This window comes from Pseudophryne corroboree, chromosome 10, assembly GCF_028390025.1.
Source record: "Pseudophryne corroboree isolate aPseCor3 chromosome 10, aPseCor3.hap2, whole genome shotgun sequence".
Classification (NCBI taxonomy): Eukaryota; Metazoa; Chordata; class Amphibia; order Anura; family Myobatrachidae; genus Pseudophryne; species Pseudophryne corroboree.
Window position 1 is genome coordinate 121,465,708 of NC_086453.1, and position 24,356 is coordinate 121,490,063.

Below are 24,356 nucleotides of genomic sequence, written 5' to 3' on the forward strand. Positions count from 1 at the left end.
CCACGTCTTAATTTACACGACTTAAAGGATCTGCTGCTAGCGCCTTGGTGCCAGATACCACAGGCACCTTCAGAGGGCTCGTGGAGTCCATGCCTCAGCAGGTCAGAGCAGTTCTGGCGGTAAGAGGGGGACTTACACAGTGTGAGGCAGGACGTTTATAGCACACACCATAGATTATTAAAAGATATACAAATGTTAAGTATACATAATATCTACTATGTGTACCCTATGCATTTTGTCACACCAGGTTTCTTTTTAGACCACAAATTATTTCAGTCAGGCTACATGTAATAGTTCTGGGGTGATCAATGTGTGGCCCTCCATTTGTTGTGGAACTACACATCCCAGCATGCCCAAATTGTGACAGGGCATGCTGGGATGTGTAGTCCCACAACAACTGGAGGGCTGCATGTTGAGCTCCCCTGGCCTAGGTAAACCAATAAGGATCACACTCCTCACTCAATGTTTATTAGTTCAATCATTTTTTTTATTTTATTTAAGTTGTCACTTGCAAGTTTTACACATGATCATAAGTTTGAAAGATTATCATGGAGCTGTTCCACAGTGTTTATTGCACAAAACCCATGAACTCCTTGCTGCACCATTATACAATAGTATCTTTCCGCCCTTTAGTGAAACCAAATATCCATCACTATTAAGGGAGTTATACTGTAGCTATTTGTATATCCTGCTGTGGTGTTACAAGTTGTCACATATAAATAAATAAATGAAGTACAGTAGCCAATAAATAAGCTTCCCAATAAGCCACAGGTTCTCAAACTTTGTCCTCAGGACCCCACACAGTGCATGTTTTGCTGGTCACCCAGCAAGTGCACAGGTGTATTAATTACTCACTGACACATTTTAAAAAGGTCTACAGGTGGAGCTAATTATTTCACTTGTGATTCTGTGAGGATACCTGCAAAACATGCACCGTGTGGGGTACGGAGGACCGAGTATGAGAACCTGTGCAGTATGCATATAAAAATCATCAGCATATTTACATACATATTCTCAAGCAAAGGTCATCCATCCAAATACAGTAGTAACATGTTCCTTAGGCAAGACAGAGTAAGCTGTTGCATAACACACAACATAACACACACACACACACACACACACACACACACACACACACACTATAAAAATACTCTCACTCACCCAGATACAGGGAGTGTAGCTTAATATATATTACTTTACAATATCAGTCCACATAATAAAGGGGAGTTTGGAAGTCCCTTCGCAGTGAGCGCTGTCTTTGGCTGCAAATATCCTCTGCAGCTGTAGAAGGCCAGAGAGGGACAACACTTATTGTAGATAAGTATGCAACAGCTTCTCTTATTTCATGTGAATAAAGTTGTCATATTACTTCTCTTTGAGGAACTTTGCTCAAAACACAGTCACTGCGGAGGGAATTTTTGAACTCCCTGCATATTACTCCTCAGTTGTGAGTCTATAAAGAACATTCTTTGGAAGTGCCTCTTTCTTCTTGAGTTCTATTGAAACTGTTGAGATTCTCAAGCGCTCTTTCGGCAGAAAACGTTATTGCCAATCCAGTTTTTGCTTGTAGCCAGGACTCAACCTGCTTTTTCACCTGCATAGTTGTTTCAGGATCTTGGTGGACAAAAAAATAAAAATAAATAAAATGGTTATAACATTCAGTGAATATTTCCATATGTCCACAGTTTGGAAATGGTTACAATTCCTTTGAACTACACGTTCAAAGGAATTGTAACCATTTCCAAACCTATACATTAGCATTAAATGCCCTTGAAGTGAACATGCTACATCAGAAAGAGCTGGTATAATACTCTGGATACGGTCATTAGGTCGACAGTCATTAGGTTGACCCAACTTAGGTCGACATTGGCGTTAGGTCGACATGTACTAGGTCATACCTTCCAACATGACCCTCTCCAGGAGGGACACAATGCTCTGCTTCTGGACGTTTGTCTTAATGTATGATTGCCGGCACCTGTGTTGAACAGATGAATGGATAAGAAAGGTGTTACAGCACAGGTATGGAAATCATACACTAAGAGGGAAGTCCAGAAGCAGAGCATTCTGTCCCTCCAGGAGATGGTCGTGTTGGGAAGTATGCTAGGTCAACAGGTCAAAATATACCGTTATGGTAAGAATTTACCATTGATAACGGGATTTCTCCTATGTCCACAGGTATCCACAGGATAACATTGGGATATGCCGGAGCGACAGCGGAAATGGCACCAAACGGTCACAAGCTTTCTGGTCTCCTAGGATGCATCGGGGCTTCTCCATATAATCCCGCCCACTGACTCAGTCAAATCAGTTCTTTCCACAGCAATTAGGCAGGAGCATCAGGTAGAAACCTATTCAGGCGATAAGAACACACATGCACACCCTTCCATGCAAGAGGGAAGAGGTTTAGTGATTGTAAAGATCCTCAAATCAGGTGCGTCAGGGTGGGACCCCTGTGGACATAGGAGAAATCCCGTTATCAAACGGTAAGTTCTTACCATAACGGTATATTTCTCCAGCTGGGTCTACAGGTTATCCACAGGATAACATTGGGATTCCCAAAGCCAGTTTTAGTGGTGGGGACGCTCCTGATTAAACAGGAGAACCTTTCACCCGAATTCTGCGTCATGAGAGGCAAAAGTATCCAAGGCATAATGTCTAATGAATGTGTTAATGGAAGACCATGTGGCTGCCTTACAAATCTGTTCTGCTGAAGCACCATGTTGTGCTGCCCATGAAGGACCTATCTTACGTGTAGAGTGCGCAGACACATTAGCCGGAGTAGGGAGATCAGCACGAGAATAAGCTTCTGAAATTGTCATTCGGAGCCATCTTGCCAGCGTCTGTTTACTAGCAGGCCATCCTCTTCTATGAAATCCGTAGAGGATCAAGAGAGAATCTGTTTTTCTGATGGCACTAGTACGATCTATGTAGATTCTTAATGCTCGGACCACGTCCAGCGACGCTTCTCCTGTAGAAAGTCCCGATACCTGAAAAGCTGGGACTACAATCTCTTCGTTAAGGTGAAACTTTGAAACCACCTTCGGAAGATAACCAGATCTAGTTCTGAGAACTGCTTTATCTGGAAAAAAACTTAAGAAAGGAGACTTACACGACAGTGCTCCTAAATCTGACACTCTTCTAGCTGACGCCATTGCCAGTAGAAAGAGCACTTTAGCCGTTAACCATTTAAGATCTGCTCTATTCAGTGGTTCAAACGGAGGTCCCTGAAGGATTTTAAGAACCAGATTCAAATCCCAGGGAGCTGCAGGAGGAACAAATGGAGGTTGAATATGTACAACTCCCTGAAAGAAAGTACGCACATCCTGTAAGTCAGCAATCTTTCTCTGAAACCATACAGTTAATGCTGATACTTGAACTCTCAAGGAAGCTACTTTCAATCCCTTATCCAATCCTGCTTGAAGGAAATCCAAAATCCTGGATTCAAACTTTTTTCACTACACCAATGAATATAGGCTTGCCATATTCGATGATAAATACGAGCTGAAGAAGGTTTTCTTGCTCTAAGCATAGTTTGAATTACTTGTTTTGAAAATCCTCTAGCTTCTAGGATAGAGGTTTCAACAGCCATGCTGTCAAAGACAGACGATCCAGATCTGGACGTTGAGGGAGCAGTATTGGTGCTTCCATGGACATCCTTAGTAGATCTGTGTACCAATGCCTTCTTGGCCAAGCTGGAGGTATTAGAATTATGGCTCCCTTTGCTTGCTTTATTTTCCTCACTACTCTGGGTAACAGAGATTGGAGGGTACAGATATGCCAGATGAAATTTCCATTTTACTGACAGTGCGTCTACAAGGACCGCTCCGGGATCCTTTGTTCTTGATCCGTACATCGGAACTTTGTTGTTTAGACGAGACGCCATGAGATCTATCTCTGGTAGACCCCATCTGTTCATTATAGTCTGAAACACTTCTGGGTGTAATGCCCATTCGGTTTCCTGAATGGTGTGTCGACTGAGAAAATCCACTTCCCAGTTCAGTACACTTGGAACAAACACTGCTGACAATGCTGGAAGATGGAGCCCTGCCCACCTTAGTATGGGAGTTACTTCCTCCATCAATCTTTTGCTGTGAGTTCCTCCCTGATGATTGAGGTACGCTACCGCTGTTGCATTGTCTGAGCGGATCTGGACTGGTCTTCCTTGCAGACTGTCCTTTGCCTGAACTAGAGCCATATAAATGGCCCTTATTTCCAACAGATGTATTGGCAGGCGACTTTCCCTTATGGTCCATTTTCCCTGGAACCAAAGGCTTTCGAGCACCGCTCCCCAGCCCTGAAGACTGGCATCTGTTGTCAGGACTTGCCATTCCTTTATCCAAAAGGGTCTCCCCTTTTTACGTTTACCGGAAACTTTATCATCTGTTTTTTTATTGTCAGATGATTTCCGTTCCATTTGGTCAGAATAAAGTGCTGTAGTGGTCTAGAGTGGAATTGTGCATATTCCACCATGTCGAAGGTTGACACCATCAGACCCAACAGTCGCATTGCTGCATGGACTGACATTGTCTGAGTGTGCAACGCCTCCTGAGTCATGACCTGCACCTTGGCTATCCTGAATCCAATATGGCCCCCAAATGAACCATCCGCTGTGACGGATTCAGAGACGGCTTTTCCCAGTTTATGAGCCACCCGTGCCTTTGTAGACAAACTACTGTCTGTTGAAGATGGCTCAAAAGTAATTCCTGCGAATGTGCTAGGATTAAAAGGTCATCGAGGTATGGAAATATTCTAATCCCCTGCTTGCGGAGATAAGCTGCCATCACCACCATAATTTTGGTAAACACCCTGGGTGCTGTTGCTAGCCCGAAGGGCAAGGCTTGGAACTGAAAATGTTGCTGGAGGATGGCAAACCTGAGGTAACAGTGATGAGACCGTGCTATAGGCACAATGTAGGTAAGCATCCTGTATATCCAGAGATACCGTGTAATCTCTCGGTTCCATAGCCAACACTATGGAGCGTAACGTCTCCATGTGGAACCTTGGAATCCAAATGTATTTGTTTGACAATTTGAGATTGAGAATTGGTCGGAATGACCCATTTGGCTTCTGAATCAAAAATAGATTGGAGTAAAAACCCTGTCCCCGTTCATAGACGTATCTGTTTTAGTTTTACCTGTACCTTGGTTAATAGCCTGGTTACTTGTAGAAGCTAGTGGATCCAAACCATAGGAAGGGAGCTGCATGTATGGGTTAATAGTGTAACCTATTCCCTGGGGTGGAACTGCAGGAGTTAATCTGTCTGCTATTGAAGACAAAGTCTGCGCGAACATACTCCATGGTGGCTCTGCTGGTTGTTGAACCAATTCCTGTTTTTTACTTTGCTGAAAAGCAAAACAGTTTGCACATAACCCCTCATAAGTGACCAACTGGCCTATTCCAATTAACCCTGTTTTACAAGATAAACATGTTAAGGATGTAGGAGTGCCTGATAAATTCTCCTCGTTACTTTTGCTGCTCACAGACATGGTAATATTCTGTTTATGACTACACAATTTGTGACTGAAAATCACCTATATATAAATATATAGAAGTGAGATCAATCTGACCACAACCGTGCACCTGAATTGAGGTTCAGAACAGAACTGACAACATATAAAAGTCAGCACACATACTAGCTGTTGGTCACATGTTAAAATATTAGACATTGTCATATGAGAATACAATCAACCGTAAAAATTTCTGACAATTAAACGGGCCAATTGTATTTCTGTTTTTAACCATTTTTTTCAGACATATCATGCCTCATATGCAATATGTACCAAAAATTAACAATTCAAACTAACAAGTAGAGAGAATTTTTAGTACTGTATAACCAATTTCTCCATAGAGTGGGATACAGGAAAACTCACCACACTTCCATATCCATCAATACGCTCGCAAGACGCTGAGTGGGTTCAGACGCTACTAGTGTACACTGCCGCTCTAGATGACTGATGAGAGACACAGACGCTCTTTTGGACACAGACGCATATTGAACTATAAGTGTATGCAGACGCTCCTGTATGCGACCGGGTCTAGACGGAAAGTCTAGTGTACACCATCGCAGCGTCTAAGCTGCTACCAAGTACCCTCGTGGAAGCGTCTGAGCCGGAAGTGAGGCTATCAGTTCATGTACGGGAGACGCACGGAAACTGGTCATGAACTTGGGGGAGGGGCGGCCAGGAGAGCGTCTAACTCCCCCCGTTGACTTAAGCTCTAAGGATCGCGGCCTCGCCTAGTCCTGGCGCCAATGATCCCTAAAGCATAGCGCTGTTGCACTTAAGAGTGTCGGCGCATCAACCACTGTTTGTAGTCTCCTCCAAATACAGTGAAGCTGTGTCCGGACCCCCTAGTAAGAGGAAACCGATTGACTTACCTTCCCCCCATGCTCCGGCCACAGCCTGGTTACGTCTGCTGGGCCTGCTAGAATCATCCGACACAGACGCCCGTCGAGACAGCACTTTACAACGAAGGTAAGCGTTGTTGCGACCCGGTGGAGAGTTGTTGGATCGACTCTTTCTAGTATGCGTTTGAGACGCTGTTAAGAAAAGTCACTCAGAGGAAAAAAAAAAACATAGTAAGACTATAAAAATAAAATAATAAAAAAGTTTCAGGCTGCTATTAACTGCAGCCCTGTGACCATGGTCCGGCTCCTGCCGCACCAAACAAAAAACTGATTTGACTGAGTCAGTGGGTGGGATTATATGGAGAAGCCCCGATGCATCCTGGGAGACCAGAAAGCTTGTGACCGTTTGGTGCCATTTCCGCTGTCGCTAGGGCATATCCCAATGTTATCCTGTGGATAACCTGTGGATCCAGCCGGAGAAATGGGCAACATGATTTTTAAAAAAAATTTTTTTAAATTTTTAGGTTTTTTCATACTTAACGATCCACGTGGACTACGACTGGAACGGTAACCTTGCCCAAAGCATGGTAAGCGAAGCGAGCCATGCGGGGTGACACGGTGCACTGACTGGGGTTCCCCGTCACTTTACAAAGAAAACAACACAAAAAACAGTCCAAGACGACACCAAAAACAGTCCAAAAACTCATGTTGACCTTTTGACCTGTCGACCTTCAGTGGTTGACCTAATGACTGTCGACCTAAGTTGGGTCGACCCAACGACCCATACCCATAATACTCCTATTGGTGACATAAGTACCTTTTTCTATCATAGTTATTTGTGTTGGGTTTAAGTTGCAAATTAATGGCCATATGAAATATATGAGCAAACATCTATTGTGTAATGAAGTTATTTTGGTGGGAATTACTTATATTTGCACCTACTTTCTTTATATAACTGAGGATGTAAAGTTGATTTAGAAAAAAGGCTAAGAATAACAAAGACAATTGTGTTCAAATTCCCCCTAAAAATGGGGCCAGACATACCTTTTAGATAGCATCGCCGATATGGACAGGGGCGCATAGCACCCTCGTCACTGTGCCCACATCGCCACAATAATACATGGGGGAGAAGCGGTATCGGTGCACATATACTGCTTCTCCCCCTATCGACCAATATTACATTTACCCCCTAATCCTTTGTTCTGACTGACTGGACAGTGAGACCACCCCTTAGTCTTCTTTTTAGACAGCACAACACTACAGCTGAGCAAAATGTGACAGCCCCTGCAGATGTCATTGCAGAGGAGCCGCAGAAGAGGGTGTAGCAGCTGTTGGCAGGTCACATGAGCATGTCTGTTTCACATGCAGAGCCAAATGTGGCAGTCCCCACAGCCACTGAGCCAAATGAGCTGCTGCTAAGTCGAATGCAGCCACCCGCACAGGCCCTGCCACCGGCAGAAAGAAGCATCAGAAGAAGTGGGCTTGCCAGCTGTATGCCGGTCACAAGAGCCAAAAGCTGCCTTTTCATATGCAGAGGACCAGTGGCTAGCCTGTCTGATATGTGGAGGGGACCGCTGGCTCTTGGTGAGGCATTTAAACCATTGTACCCCATGTTACACACACACACACACACACATACAAAATTCAAATATATATATTAGAAAGTTGTGCTGAAAGGAGTAGATAAGTTAGACTTCGTTATACATGCACCTATTTTTTCTCCGTCACTTGGGATGTTAAGCTGCTTTAGAAAGCTGTGAGCCAAGATGACCTCTTTTGCATGTTCTTCTTGAGCTCTTAAAGTCAGTGCACCAAGAAGCTCAGAGTTGTTGGAAGTGCTTCTGTAATATAACATGTGAGCTAGTTCCAAAGAATGAGCTTTCCTCCTCTGAGAGAACACCTAGAAAACAGAAAAAGGTCATCATGTCATGACAAAACCCTAATAGCATGTTTCTAGTAGAAAGCATACTGTAGATAAGGCAATACAGAGTAGTAAAGTACTAAGAGTATGTTTATTTCTAAGGAAAAGTACTACGTTTGCTTTTTAAGTTAACTTTTACATTTGTTCTCCTTTTAACCATTCCAAGAAGACCATACTAGCTGCCAACCTACTTTCATTTGTGCAGACACACATAAGTAATAACAGTACATCTGCCAAGCCTGTACTTACAGAGATATCTATCGCCTCATGTTCAACATATGATCTTCAGTTAGGTTTAATAGATGTCTCTGATCAGTATACCCACAACAACCTTATTGCGTGTTCGTGTGTGTCAGAACTCACAAGGTATACATACAGAGAGCCGATGAAGTTAGAATATCCTATTGTTTAATTAAAAAGAAAAAAAGGCAATACACAAGACATATAAAAAATTATTACATATACTGGTATCAATAAAAATATAAAAAAAAGGTGTATATATATATATATATATATATATATATATATATATATATATATACACATACACACACACACACACACACACATACAATTGGTCCAGTTGGATCGCTATTAGGCCAGCATTAATTCAATACATAGAAATTCATAATATTAGTAAGCTTTCTGAGGTTCCGTTTTAGATCTCTGTAGTATAACTGATTGAGTCATGTGAGGTCGTGATGAAATGCGTCAGGAGCCCTCCCGCCTCACACGGCTGGCATTTTGGGAATTACACACCACGGAGGTATCGATCGTCTCAGTTTTGGGACCCCGCCACGAGCTCCCCCGCCTAATCTTGGATCATTATATGATAGGGTAACAAAATAAACACAAAGTGAACAGAGAAGCCCAGAGGCTAAGAAACTGGGTGTCTCCCTAGTATTAGTAATGCTCAGATGGAAAAAGCGAGATGTTGTGTTTTAATACGTAGAGAACCCGAAATGCTGTTGCTAAGGGCAACAGCAAAACCCTAAAGGGTTACCAACGGGTGTGGCAGTAAACTCCTTGGTCAGAGATGGAATGATAGACACAAGGAGAGTCTCCACAATCCTAATCCTCACTTGCAGTGCACTGGTTCAGCTTACTGCCACTAAACTGACACCTGAACACCTTGCACAGTGAGACAGGATTTAGGCAGGCAATTCTGAGAATACAGCCGCAAACTTGCTAAGTTCAGAGTAGCAAAAGAACCCCAGCAAGTTAAACTACTGACTCCAGTCTTACTGCTAGGTCTGGATTGGCAGAGTGTAGTACCAAATCCCCAGGCCTATTTGCAGTAAGCAACAACAAATACAAAGCTACACAGTACTGGCTAACTTTCAGGAACTGACTAACCAACAAAGATTCAGCAGCATCTGCTCAACCTGAGAAGAGGCCTTATATAGCAGGTGCTGTCCACGCCCCACTCAGACCTCACAGACTGTGAGCACAAAAACCAGCACCGGATCCACTGCCGTGCACAAAGCCTGTAACCACTGCACAGCAAAAGACCCGAACCGGAGTATCAGCTGCGCTCAGGTTACTCCGCTAGCACTTGTCTCCCGGTTGCCATGACGACGTGGCAGCACAGGGCAGGAGACCCTAACTGATACTTAGTATTTGCTGGCCTATCATTGTTACAAAACAAAACATACAAATAAAATCTCCAGTGGCATGAAACATTGTATCCGTTTATTTGACAGTTATTACATACTCAATCAGTTATACTACAGAGATCTAAAAATGGAACCTCAAACAGCTTACTAATACTATGAATTTCTTTGTATTGAATTAATGCCGGCCTAATAGCGATCCAACTGGACCAATTTTATATGTATACCTTTTTTATATTTTTATTGATACCAGTATATGTAATAATTTTTTATATGTTTTGTGTCTTGTGTATTGCCTATTTTCTTTTTAAACAAACAATTGGATATTGTAACTTCATCGGCTCTCTGTATGTATACCTTGTGAGTTCTGACCCCACGAGCGCCACTATTTTCTAGTTCTTGTCTGTTCCAATGTAATTAGGGGTGGGCACAGCCCCTATATAGAGGCGAACGTGGGCTCATTATCTCTTAGCTTACAATTTAAAAATTTGTCTGGTTTTATTTTTAAGTATATACCGAAGCATTAATCCTAAATACACAGGCGCTTCAAAATTTGTTTTGTTTATTACTGTGTTCGTGTATGCGTCTACACAAATGCAAGTGACTTAATCAATGCTGGAAAAAAAAAAATAACCAAAAACATTTCTGTGCGCCGTTGCTGCAAATAAGGGGCATATGGCAGCTGTGAAAGGCCTCTTGTCTTAACTGGATGCGTCAATGAGTCACTGTTTGAGGGAATGCCCAGGAGAACATGTGTCTTTTTGTAACTACTTGTGAATTGAGGAAAAAAAAAAAAACTTACTTCCAGGGACTGAGCCAGGTTTTAAATTATTTGTCCCAAGAATTTTTTTTTTTTTTACCCTATAATATCTACAGCAGACCCCTCTACAATAAGAAATGCTACTTTATACATTGATATGCATGTATTTGGTGCTTTCAACTAACTAAAATAAGACTATGGTATGGGGTCTATTCATGAAGCAGTTAAAAGTGTGGAGAAGTGAACCAGTGGAGAAGTTGCCCATGGCAACCAATATGCATTGAAGTAACATTTATACTTTGCATTACAATTGTATGGAGCAGCTGATTGGTTGCCATGGTCAACTTCTCCACAGGATCACTTCTCCACTCTTTACACTGCTTCATGAATAGACCCCTATGTCTATTGCATGTAGGAGGATTTTAAACTACCACGTACAGAAAACTTGCAAACACGTTTTGTGTTTTTTGTATTTTATTTTTATTTCAAATTGATTTTCTTCTTTCTAAAGATGCACCTAAAAAGAGAAGGGTATCCTTTCTTTAATTTAAAAAATAAGATTTTACTCACCGGTAAATCTATTTCTCGTAGTCCGTAGTGGATGCTGGGGACTCCGTAAGGACCATGGGGAATAGACGGGCTCCGCAGGAGACTGGGCACTCTAAAGAAAGATTTAGTACTACCTGGTGTGCACTGGCTCCTCCCTCTATGCCCCTCCTCCAGACCTCAGTTAAGGAAACTGTTCCCGGAAGAGCTGACATTACAAGGAAAGGATTTTTGGAATTCAGGGTCAGACTCATACCAGCCACACCAATCACACCGTTTTACTCGTGATAAACTTACCCAGTTAACAGTATGAACAACAAACAAGCATCACTCAACTGATGCCACATAACATAACCCTTTAGTAAGCAATAACTATATACATGTATTGCAGAAAGTCCGCACTTGGGACAGGCGCCCAGCATCCACTACGGACTACGAGAAATAGATTTACCGGTGAGTAAAATCTTATTTTCTCTAACGTCCTAGTGGATGCTGGGGACTCCGTAAGGACCATGGGGATTATACTAAAGCTCCCAAACGGGCGGGAGAGTGCGGATGACTCTGCAGCACCGATTGGGCAAACTCAAGGTCCTCCTCAGCCAGGGTATCAAACTTGTAGAACTTTGCAAATGTGATTGAACCCGACCAAGTAGCAGCTCGGCAAAGCTGTAATGCCGAGAACCCTCGGGCAGCCGCCCAAGAAGAGCCCACCTTTCTTGTGGAATGGGCTTTCACTGATTTTGGATGCGGCAATCCAGCCGCAGAATGAGCCTGATGAATCGTGCCACAGATCCAGCGAGCAATAGTTTGCTTTCAAGCAGGAGCACCCAGCTTGTTGGATGCATACAGGACAAACAGCGAGTCAGTCTTCCTGACTCCAGCCGTTCTGGTCACATAAATCTTCCAAGCCCGGACTACATCGAGCAACTTGGAATCCTCCAAGTCACCAATAGCCGCAGGCACCACAATAGGTTGGTTCAAATGAAAGGATGACACCACCTTTGGCAGAAATTGCGGACGAGTCTGCAATTCTGCCCTATCCATATGGAAAACCAGATAGGGGCTTTTACATGACAAAGCCGCCAATTCTGACACACGCCTAGCCGAAGCTAAGGCCAACAGCATGACCACTTTCCACGGGAGATACTTTAGCTCCACGGTCTTAAGTGGCTCGCACCAGTGGGATTTCAGGAAACTCAACCCCACGTTAAGATCCCAAGGTGCCACTGGTGGCACAAAAGAGGGCTGAATATGCAGCACTCCCTTAACAAACGTCTGAACCTCAGGCAGTGAAGCCAGTTCTTTTTGGAAGAAAATGGATAGGGCCGAAATCTGGACCTTTATGGACCCTAATTTCAGGCCCATAGTCACTCCTGACTGTAGGAAGTGCAGGAATCGACCCAGCTGGAATTCCTCTGTAGGGGCCTTCCTGGCCTCACACCAAGCAACATATTTTCGCCATATACGGTGATAATGCCTTGCTGTCACTTCCTTCCTAGCCTTTATCAGCGTAGGAATAACTTCATCCGGAATGCCTTTTTCCGCTAGGATCCGGCGTTCAACCGCCATGCCTTTAAACGCAGCCGCGGTAAGTCTTGGAACAGACAGGGCCCCTGTTGTAACAGGTCCTGTCTGAGAGGCAGAGGCCACGGGTCCTCGGTGAGCATTTCTTGCAGATCCGGGTACCAAGTCCTTCTTGGCCAATCCGGAACAATGAGTATTGTTCTCACTCCTCTTTTTCTTACAATTCTCAGCACCTTTGGTATGAGAGGAAGAGGAGGAAACACATAGACCGACTGGAACACCCACGGTGTTACTAGTGCGTCCACAGCTATCGCCTGAGGGTCCCTTGACCTGGCGCAATATCTTTTTAGCTTTTTGTTGAGACGGGACGCCATCATGTCCACCTGTGGCAGTTCCCATCGATTTGCAATCTGCGTGAAGACTTCTTGATGAAGTCCCACTCTCCCGGGTGGAGGTCGTGCCTGCTGAGGAAGTCTGCTTCCCAGTTGTCCACACCCGCAATTAACACTGCTGACAGTGCTAGTACGTGATTCTCCGCCCAACGAAGAATCCTGGTGGCTTCTGCCATTGCCACCCTGCTTCTTGTGCCGCCCTGGCGGTTTACATGGGCCACCGCCGTGATGTTGTCTGACTGAATCAGCACTGGTTGGTTTCGAAGCAGAGGCTCCGCTTGACTCAGGGCGTTGTATATGGCCCTTAGTTCCAGGATATTGATGTGCAGACAAGTCTCCTGACTTGACCACAGCCCCTGGAAGTTTCTTCCTTGAGTGACTGCCCCCCATCCTCGGAGGCTTGCATCCGTGGTCACCAGGACCCAGTCCTGTATGCCGAACCTGCGGCCCTCGAGGAGGTGAGCACTTTGTAGCCACCACAGAAGAGACACCCTGGCCCTGGGGGACAGGGTGATCAGCCGATGCATCTGAAGATGCGATCCGGACCACTTGTCCAACAGATCCCACTGAAAGATCCTCGCATGGAACCTGCCGAAGGGAATGGCTTCGTATGACGCCACCATCTTTCCCAGGACTCGCGTGCAGTGATGCACCGATACCCGTTTTGGTTTTAGGAGGCCTCTGACCAGAGTCACGAGCTCCTGAGCCTGTTCCTCCGGGAGAAACACCTCTTTCTGGTTTGTGTCCAGAATCATGCCCAGGAAGGGCAGACGCGTCGTAGGAATCAGCTGCGACCTTGGAATATTCAGAATCCAGCCGTGCTGTTGCAACACTTCCTGAGAGAGTGCTACGCTGATCAGCAACCGCTCCCTGGACCTCGCCTTTATGAGGATATCGTCCAAGTATGGGATAATCGTAACCCCTTGCTTCCGAAGGAGCACCATCATTTCCGCCATCACCTTGGTAAATATTCTCGGTGCCGTGGACAGGCCAAACGGCAACGTCTGGAATTGGTAATGACAGTCCTGTACCACAAACCTGAGGTACTCCTGATGAGGTGGATAAATGGGGACATGCAAGTACGCATCCTTGATGTCCAGAGACACCATAAAATCCCCCTCTCCCAGGCTTGCAATGACCGCTCTGAGCGATTCCATTTTGAACTTGAATCTTTTCAGATAAATGTTCAGGGATTTTAAATTCAATATGGGTCTGACCGAACCGTCCGGTTTCGGTACCACAAACATTGTTTGAAGGAGGGGAACCTTTACCACCACCTGCTGGAGATATAACTTGTGAATTGCCGCTAACACTACTTCCCTTTCTATGGGGGAAGCTGGCAGGGCCGATTTGAGGTAACGGTGAGGGGGCATCACCTCGAATTCCAGCTTGTATCCCTGAGACACAATCTGTATATCCCAGGGATCCACCTGTGAGCGAACCCACTGGTGGCTGAAATTTCGGAGACGCGCCCCCACCGCTCCTGGCTCCTGTGGAGCCCCAGCGTCATGCGGTGGATTTAGTGGAAGCCGGGGAGGACTTCTGTTCCTGGGAACTAGCTGAATGGTGCAGCTTCTTTCCTCTACCCCTGCCTCTGGCCAGAAAGGACGCACCTCTGACCTTCTTGCTTCTCTGTGATCGAAAGGACTGCATTTGGTAATACGGTGCTTTCTTAGGCTGTGAGGGAATATATGGCAAAAAGTTTGACTTCCCAGGCGTAGCTGTGGAAACTAGGTCCGAGAGACCGTCCCCAAACAATTCCTCACCCTTGGTAGGTAACACATCCATGTGCTTTTTGGAGTCGGCATCACCTGTCCATTGCCTAGTCCACAGGACCCTTCTGGCAGAAATTGACATTGCATTTATTCTAGAGCCCAGTAGGCAAATGTCCCTCTGGGCATCCCTCATATATAGGACAGCGTCTTTTATATGCCCCAGGGTCAGTAAAATGGTATCCTTGTCTAAGGTATCCATTTCCTCAGACAGATTATCTGTCCATGCTGCTACAGCACTACACATCCAGGCCGACGCAATAGCCGGCCTCAGTATAGTACCCTGAGTGTGCATAAACAGACTTCAGGATACTTTCCTGCTTCCTATCTGCAGGATCCTTTAGGGCGGCCTATCCTGTGACGGCAGGGCCACCTTTTTAGATAAGCGTGTCAGAGCTTTATCTACCCTAGGGGAGGATTCCCAGCGCATCCTGTCAGTTGGCGGGAAAGGGTACGCCATAAGTAACCTTTTGGAAATCAGCACTTTCTTATCGGGGGAATCCCATGCTTTTTCACATAATTCATTTAACTCATGTGAAGGGGGAAAAGTCACCGCTTGCTTTTTCTCCCCATACATATACACCCTTTTGTCAGGGACAGGGTTTTCCTCCGATATGTGCAATACATCCTTCATTGCTATAATCATGTATCGGATGGCTTTAGTCATTTTAGGCTGCAACTTTGCCTCATCGTCATCGACACTGGAGTCAGAATCCGTGTCGACATCTGTGTAAACTAACTGGGATAGTGGGCGCTTTTGAGACCCTGACGGCCTCTGAGCTGTAGAATCAGACACGGGTTGAGACCCTGACTGAATATCCAACCTTTTATGCAAGGAGCTTACGTTATCATTTAACACCTTCCACATATCCATCCAATCAGGTGTCGGCGCCGTCGGTGGCGACACCACAGTCACTTGCACTTGTTCTGCCTCCACGTAACCGTCCTCGTCAAACATGTCGACACAAACGTACCGACACACCACACACACACAGGGAATGCTCTAATTGAGGACAGGACCCCACAAGGCCTTTTGGGGAGACAGAGAGAGAGTATGCCAGCCCACACCCCAGCGCTATATAACCCAGGGATTACACAGTAACTTAGTGTTTACCCAGTAGCTGCTGGTTATGATAATTTGCGCCTTAATTTATGTGCCCCCCTCTCTTTTTACCCTTTTTCTACCTTGATACTGCAGGGGAGAGCCTAGGGAGCTTCCTCTCAGCGGAGCTGTGAAGAGAAAATGGCGCTGGTTAGTGCTGAGGAAGAAGGCCCCGCCCCCTCAGCGGCGGGCTTCTGTCCCGGGTCTGTGTAAATAAAATGGCGGGGGCTCGTACATATATACAGTGCCCAGCTGTATATATGTGTCCTTTTGCCAAGAGGTATCCTAATTGCTGCGGAGGGCGCCCCCCCCCCCTGCGCCCTGCAGTGACCGGAATGTGTGGGTAGTGTGGGCGCAATGGCGCACAGCTGCAGTGCTGTGCGCTACCTCATGTGAAGACAGGAGGAGTCTTCTGCCGCCAATTTCGATGTCTTCTTGCTTCTGCCGGCTTCTGACTTCTGGCTCTGCGAGGGGGACGGCGGCGCGGCTCCGGGAACGGACGACAAGGTCAGGTCCTGTGTTCGATCCCTCTGGAGCGAATGGTGTCCAGTAGCCTAAGAAGCGCAACCTAGCCGCAGTTAGTAGGTTTGCTTCTCTCCCCTCAGTCCCACGTAGCAGAGAGTCTGTTGCCAGCAGAAGCTCTCTGAAAATAAAAAAACCTAACTAAAACACTTTCTTATTAGCAAGCTCAGGAGAGCTCACTAAAAGCACCCAGCTCTGGCCGGGCACAGATTCTAACTGAGGTCTGGAGGAGGGGCATAGAGGGAGGAGCCAGTGCACACCAGGTAGTACTAAATCTTTCTTTAGAGTGCCCAGTCTCCTGTGGAGCCCGTCTATTCCCCATGGTCCTTACGGAGTCCCCAGCATCCACTAGGACGTTAGAGAAACAGGATTATAATACCTACCGGTAAATCCTTTTCTCCTAGTCCGTAGCGGATACTGAGGTCCATTTCATGACCATGGGGTATAGACGGTTCCGCAGGAGCCATGGGCACTTTAAGACTTTTCAAGGGTGTGAACTGGCTCCTCCCTCTATGCCCCTCCTCCAGACCTCAGTTACGGGAACTGTGCCCAGGGAGACGGACATTTCGAGTAAAGGATTAACATTTATACTAACGGTGAGAATCATACCAGCTCACACCTCAACCATGCCGCACAACATGGCATTCAACATAACACATGCCAACAGGCATGAACCATTTACAGCAACATGCTGAAAACAAATGTAACAACTTGAGTAACTAACTGAACAAAACTGCAGGTAAAGTACGCACTGGGTCGGGCGCCCAGCATCCTCTACGGACTAGGAGAAAAGGATTTACCGGTAGGTATTAAAATCCTGTTTTCTCATACGTCCTAGAGGATGCTGGGGTCCATTTCATGACCATGGGGTTTATACCAAAGCTCCAGTACGGGCGGGAGAGTGCGGATGACCCTGCAGCACCGATTGACCAAACTTGAGGTCCTCATCGGCCAAAGTGTCAAACTTATAAAATTTAGCAAAAGTGTTTGACCCTGACCAAGTAGTTGCTCGGCAAAGTTGTAATGCCGAGACCCCCCCCCCCCCCCCCCCGGGCAGCCGCCCAGGACGAGCCCACCTTCCTAGTAGAATGGGCCTTCACCGACTTCAGCAACGGCAAACCAGCCGAAGAATGAGCGTGCTGAACCGTACCTCTGATCCAGCGCGCAATGGTCTGCTTGGAAGCAGGACACCCAATCTTGTTGGGAGCATACAGGATAAACAGAGCCTCTGTTTTCCGTATCAGAGCTGTTCTAGCGACATAAATCTTCAAAGCCCTAACCACATCTAGAGACTTTGACTCAGTGAACGCGTCAGTAGCCACTGGCACCATAATAGGTTGGTTTATGTGGAAAGATGAAACCACCTTCGGAAGAAAATGTTGGCGAGTTCTCAACTCTGCCCTATCTTCATGGAAGATCAGGTAAGGGCTCTTGTGAGACAAAGCCCCCAACTCAGACACCCGCCTTGCGGATGCCAAGGCTAAAAGCATCACCACTTTCCAAGTGAGAAACTTCAACTCTATCTCCTGTAGAGGTTCAAACCAACTTGACTGAAGGAACTGCAACATCACATTAAGGTCCCATGGTGCCACTGGAGGCACAAATGGAGGCTGGATGTGCAGAACCCCTTTCACGAAGGTCTGAACTTCTGGAAGAGAAGCCAACTGTTTTTGAAAGAAAACTGATAAGGCCGATATCTGGACCTTGATTGACCCCAATCTAAGGCCCGCATCCACACCAGCCTGCAGAAAATGGAGAAAACGTCCCAACTCAAACTCTTCCGTAGGAGCCTTCTTGGATTCACACCAAGACACATATTTTCTCCAAATACGGTGGTAATGTTTAGACGTCACTCCTTTCCTGGCCTGAATAAGAGTGGGGATGACTTCCTTGGGAATACCCTTTCGGGCTAGGATCCGACTCTCAACAGCCATGCCGTCAAACGTAGCCATGGTAAGTCTTGATACACACACGGCCCCTGCTGTAGTAGGTCCTCTCGAGGAGGAAGAGGTCAAGGATTTTCTATGAGCAACTCCTGAAGATCTGGATACCAAGCCCTCCTTGGCCAGTCTGGGGCAATGATGATTGCTCAAACTCTTGTTCTTCTTATTATTTTGAGACCTTTTGGAATCAGTGGAAGTGGAGGGAAAACATATACCAACCGAAAGTGTAAAAGAAAAAATGTACAGCGCTAAAACTGGATGTAAAACAATATATCTTTTTTATTTTTTAGCCTTAAAAGATCTAGTTGCAACTAGCAAATAACGTGTCAAATATTGGATAAAAATTGGTATAAATGTGAACAAAAAAAGGGCAAACACAGCACAGTAAAATGTTTGGTATATTACCACATAAGGAAGCCACACAGTCTCCTATTTGTAATCCTTGGAAGAAATGCCACAGTCCAGGGGATATAAGTGTCACTTGTTGTGAATTGTTTAGTCCATGAGGAGTGAGATGGAATGACCTTTAATTGCTTCTGGACGCTTGCAGTCCTGTTGGTAAGCTTGGTCCTATGCTCCTTTCTCGGACAGCAACAAGTTCCCCGTTAGAGATCGTAGGCGGACTTCTAGGCGTGTTCCAGGATAGATGTAGTATCTGTCATGACAGGCTCCTTAAAACCGACGCGTTTCGCTGTGTCAACAGCTTTATCAAGGTGTATATGTCCACTGTGCAAGTGCCCTTTTTAAAGGCTGTGCTGATTGCCCACTGATTACAGCTGTGTTTAATTACAATTCTTATATAATGAAAGAAATCAAATTATATCCAGCTTAGATCATTGTAAATTAATAGAGACAAGTGTATATATATTTTAAGTTTACTTTTGCTATTTATTTCATGTATTTTACACCATAGATCATTACAAGCACTTCCTGGTTCTGCTTAAGATCATGTGACCGCATGGATGCATTTCCTCTCTCTGGAACGCATACCAGAGTCCTATAGGTTGCTTATTTACATGGCGCCGATCACGTGACTTTGTTTATGTCCACGTGATCGGCTCTGATTCTCGCGATCGCGGCACAGAAGTCACGGTCACGTGACCGGACCTCCTCCGCACCGCAACCCACTGGAATTGCGTCTGACGATCGCGGCACAGAAGTCCCGGTCACGTGACCGGACCTCCTTCATGACGTTATCCGTCGGAAGTGCGTCATGTACTGGCAAATCCGGATCTATTACTAAGCAGTTAGAAGGGCATACTTGCCCTTAGTTCGGTACAGTTGTTATTTGTATATTACAGTAGCACCAATGTAGATAACCAAATCTACTACTCGCAGCAATTGTAACTGAATATACAGTTCCCCAAACTAATGCACTTTTTCTTTATTCTAACCACATAACTTTAATATATTTTAACACAAGTGGATATATAAGAATCCTTTATGAATAAGTTGTATTAGGGAAATAAATATGTAGGTACCTAAAAAGCCTCCACAGAATACATATGAGAGTTTATATGAATTTATATAATCTACATGAATAAAAGGACAAGTATGTAAGGGAATCAATATATTATAGGTTGCACTACTTTAGCGACATCTTGTGGTATTAATCTATAATTGCAACCACTGTTGGTGATATACACATATCTTAGATTGTTAAGTAGACATTTTCCTTGGTATAATATTACTTTTTTAATAATAATTACACCAAGATGTTAAAGGACTGCATTTAGTTCTAATGCTTCATTTAAGCCACTGGGGTATAGGGAATTTAACTGAAAAGTCCAAAAGATTTCCTATCGACATAGTCGAGTATATCTATCCCCACCCCGATACGTGGGTGGGATATGTTCTAGTCCAACTACTCTTAGAGAACTAGGGTCTTTGTTATGATGATGGAAAAAATGTCTCGACAGGCTGTGTTTCATCAGCCCATTTCCGATATTTCTGCGATGTTCCATAAATCTTAATTTTAAAGATCGAGTCGTTCTACCGACATACTTTAAATTACAACTACATTTGAGCAAGTATATGACCCAAGACGTATTACAGTTAATAAAGGTAGAGATATTTATAGATTTCCCTTTGAAGGCCATATCTATCTTTTTAGTTTTATTACATGCATGTAAACAAGTAGTACATTTATTGGCTCCACATTTGTAGAAACCTTACGGTTTGGTTGACAACCAGCTAGAATTTTTATCTGTACCTGGTAATTGGTTTTCTATAGAATGGTTCTTTAGTTGGCTAGGTGCCAATATATTCTTTAGGGATTTATTTTTCTTGAAAATGAACCCAGGTTCAGCCGGGAGAATGTCATTCAAGATTGGATCACTAAGAAGCATATGATAATTTTGTTTGATCGTGTTCCTGATCTGAGTAGATCGGTTATTAAATCTAGATATAAAGGCTAGTTCTTTCTTATTATTAGGGGAAATTTTTGATTTTGGACAGAGGAGTGTGTGTCTTTCTATTCGATTAACTTCTAATGTTGCTTTATTCAATAAGTGTTGTGGGTAATCTCTATCCTTGAAAGATTCCATCAATCTGTTAGCTTGAGTTTCAAATGTTTGGGTGGTGGAACAATTTCTTTTAATACGTAGCAGTTGTCCTTTTGGAATATTATTTTTCCACGGCTGATGGTTTGCACTTTTATAGTTCAAATAGGAATTATGATCAATGTCCTTTGTGTAGTTGGACAATGCAATTGTCCACTATTTCGAGAGAGATATCCAAAAAATTAATTTTGGAAGAACTAAAGTTGGAAGTGAAAGATAAATTAAAAGTGTTAGTGTTGAGAGAATTAACTAAATCTTAAAAAGTGTTGCGAGTCCGCCTCCACAACCAAGGTCCTCTTCCAAGCGACCCATATAAAGGTTGGCGTAACTCGGCGCGAATCTCGTCCCCATGGCGGTTCCCATCGTCTGACGATAAAAAGTGTTAGAAAAAAGAAAATAATTGTGAGAGAGAATGAAGGAAATAGAGTTGACAATGAACTCCCTGTGTCTCTCGGAAAAGTCCCCATCGGTTGTTAATATTTGATTGATAACCTGTACTCCCAATTCATGGGGTATATTTGTATAAAGACTGGATACATCCAGAGTAGCAAAAGCATATGATCGTTTCCAAGTTATTCCCTGGATTAGCTCCAAAAAATGCATGGTGTCATTGATGTGGGACCTTAGCCGAGAGACACGCGGTTGGAGATAGCCGTCAACATAAGCTGATAGAGAAGAAGTAAGTGAATTTACACCAGAAATGATAGAGCGTCCCGGGGGTGAGGTGAGGGACTTGTGAATTTTGGGTAGGTGATAATAGATAGGGGTAGTGGGGTGAAGAGGGAAGAGAAACCGACCGAAACACCCACTGGGTCACCAGTGCATCCACTGCTATTGCTTGAGGGTCTCTCGACCTGGAACAATATCTCTGAAGCTTCTTGTTTAGACGAGATGCCATCATGTCTACTTGAGGAACTCCCCAAAGACTTGTCACCTCTGCGAAGACTTCTTGGTGGAGGCCCCACTCTCCTGGATGGAGATCGTGTCTGCTGATGAAGTCTGCTTCCCAGTTGTCCACTCCCGGAATGAAAATTGCTGACAGAGCTCTAACATGTCTTTCTGCCCAGAGGAGAATCCTTGTCACCTCTGTCATTGCCGCTCTGCTTTTCGTTCCGCCTTGCCTGTTCATGTACGTGACTGCTGTTACATTGTCTGACTGGATCTACACGGGATGATCTTGAAGACGATGTACCACTTGTAGAAGGCCGTTGTAAATGGCTCTCAATTCCAGAACATTTATGTGAAGGCAGGCTTCCTGACTTGACCACTTTCCTTGGAAGCTTTCCACCTGTGTGACAGCTCCCAGCCTCAGAGACTTGCATCCGTGGTTATTAGGACCCATTCGTGAATCCCAAACCTGCGTCCCTCTAGTAGGTGAGAACTGTGTAGCCACCACAGGAGCGAAATCCTGGCTTTGGGGGACAGGATTATTTTCCGGTGTATGTGTAGGTGGCATCCGGACCACTTGTCCAACAGGTCCCACTGGAATACTCTGGCATGAAATCGGCCAAACTGTATGGCCTCGTAGGGCGCTACCATTTTCCCCAACAACCGAATGCATTGATGGATCGACACGCTTGTTGGTTTCAATATTTGTTTGACCATTTTCTGGATTTCCAGAGCCTTTTCCACTGGAAGAAATACTCTCCGTACTTCTGTGTCCAGAATCATCCCTAAAAAGGACAATCTTGTCGTCGGTTCCAACTGCGACTTTGGAAAATTCATGATCCATCCGTGTTGTTGGGAGTATTGACGGGGAGAGTGCGATGTTCTGCACCAACTGTTCCCTGGATCTCGCTTTTATCAGGAGATCGTCCAGATAAGGAATGATATTGACTCCCATTTGACGAAGGAGGACCATCATCTCCGCCATCACCTTGGTGAATACCCTCGGTGCCGTGGAGAGTCCGAACGGCAACGTCTGGAACTGGTAATGGCAATCCTGTACTGCGAATCTCAGATAAGCTTGGTGAGGAGGATAAATGGGAACATGCAAGTAAGCATCCTTTATGTCTACTGACACCATGAAGTCCCCCTCCTCCAGACTGGAAATCACTACCCTCAGGGATTCCATCTTGAACTTGAACCTTTTCAGGTAGAGATTTAGATTTTTCAGGTTTAAAATCGGTCTGACCGAGCCGTCCGGCTTCGGAACTACGAAGAGGCTTGAATAAAAACCTTCTCCTTACTGTGACAAGGGTACCAGGACAATGACCTGATCCGGACATAATTTTTGAATTACCGTTGTTAATGCCTCTCTTCCTGGAAGAGAAGCTGGCAAGGTTGATTTGAAAAATCGGCATGGGGGGACGTCTTGAAACTCTAGTTTGTACCCATGGGACACTATTTGTAAGACCCATGGGTCCAGGCCAGATTGAATCGAGATTTGGCTGAAAAGTTTCAGACGTGCTCTCACCCGAGCGGACTCCCGCAAGGGAGCCCCAGCGTCATGCTGCAGATTTGGCAGGAGCAGGGGTTGACTTCTGCTCCTGGGATCCTGGGGACGCTGCGGACTTCTTTCCTTTTCCCCTTCCCCCTACCTGCCAAGAATGGGGAACCTTTGGCCTTTTTGTATTTGTTGGGCCGAAAGGACTGCATGTGAGAGTGATGTGTCTTTTTTTTCTGGTGCAGGAGCAGAAGGCAAGAATGTCGACTTACCTGCGGTAGCCGCCGAGACCAACGCATCCAGCCCATCACCAAAGGACTCACCTTTATACGGGAGAGCCTCCATATTTCTTTTGGAATCTGCATCAGCATTCCACTGGCGAATCCACAACGCCCTCCGAGCCGATACTGCCATGGTAGCGGTTCTTGATCCCAAGAGACCAATATATTTCATGGTTTCTAGTACGTACGCAGCAGCGTCTTTGATATGACCTAACGTTAGGAGTATCTCGTCTCCATCTATTGTGTCAATGTCTAATGACAAGTTTTCTGACCACTTTTCAATAGCACTACTCACCCACGCACAGACAATGGTAGGCCTGAGTAGTGTCCCATTGGCCACATCAATAGATCACCTCACTCACTTGCGGTCTGTCGGCTCCTTAAGTGAAGTCATTCCAGGCGCAGGGAGAAACACCTTTTCTCTTTTATGACAGGGCCCTGTCAAGAATGCGGGGTGACTCCCACCTTTTGGAAAAAGGTAAGCTGCCTGAATTCCTTCTGGGAATCTGAAATTTCTTTTCAGGTTAAATCATACTCCCTCCAAGAGACTGTTCAACTCCTGAGGTGGAGGGAAAATTACATTACTTCTTTACTAAAGTAAACCCTCTCCTTGTGGTAAAAGAGGAGGCTTCGTAACTTCTAACACCTCCTTTATAGCTAAAACATGTTTTGAATGCTTTTTGCAAA

The 24,356-nt window shown here is 45.0% G+C and overlaps 1 protein-coding gene across 1 annotated transcript in view; it reads right to left on the reverse strand.

Moving 5' to 3' along the window:
• Positions 1 to 465: 465 nt before the first annotated feature.
• Positions 466 to 24,356, reverse strand: part of TMEM143 (transmembrane protein 143) — a 124,809-nt gene continuing 100,918 nt past the window's right edge. Inside the window, exons 6-7 of the mRNA XM_063942775.1 lie at positions 8,057 to 8,246; positions 466 to 1,614 (exon numbers count right to left, since the gene is read on the reverse strand). Coding sequence (XP_063798845.1) covers positions 1,454 to 1,614; positions 8,057 to 8,246 — 351 coding nt within the window. The 3' untranslated portion in view covers positions 466 to 1,453. The remainder of the gene's footprint in view (positions 1,615 to 8,056; positions 8,247 to 24,356) is intronic.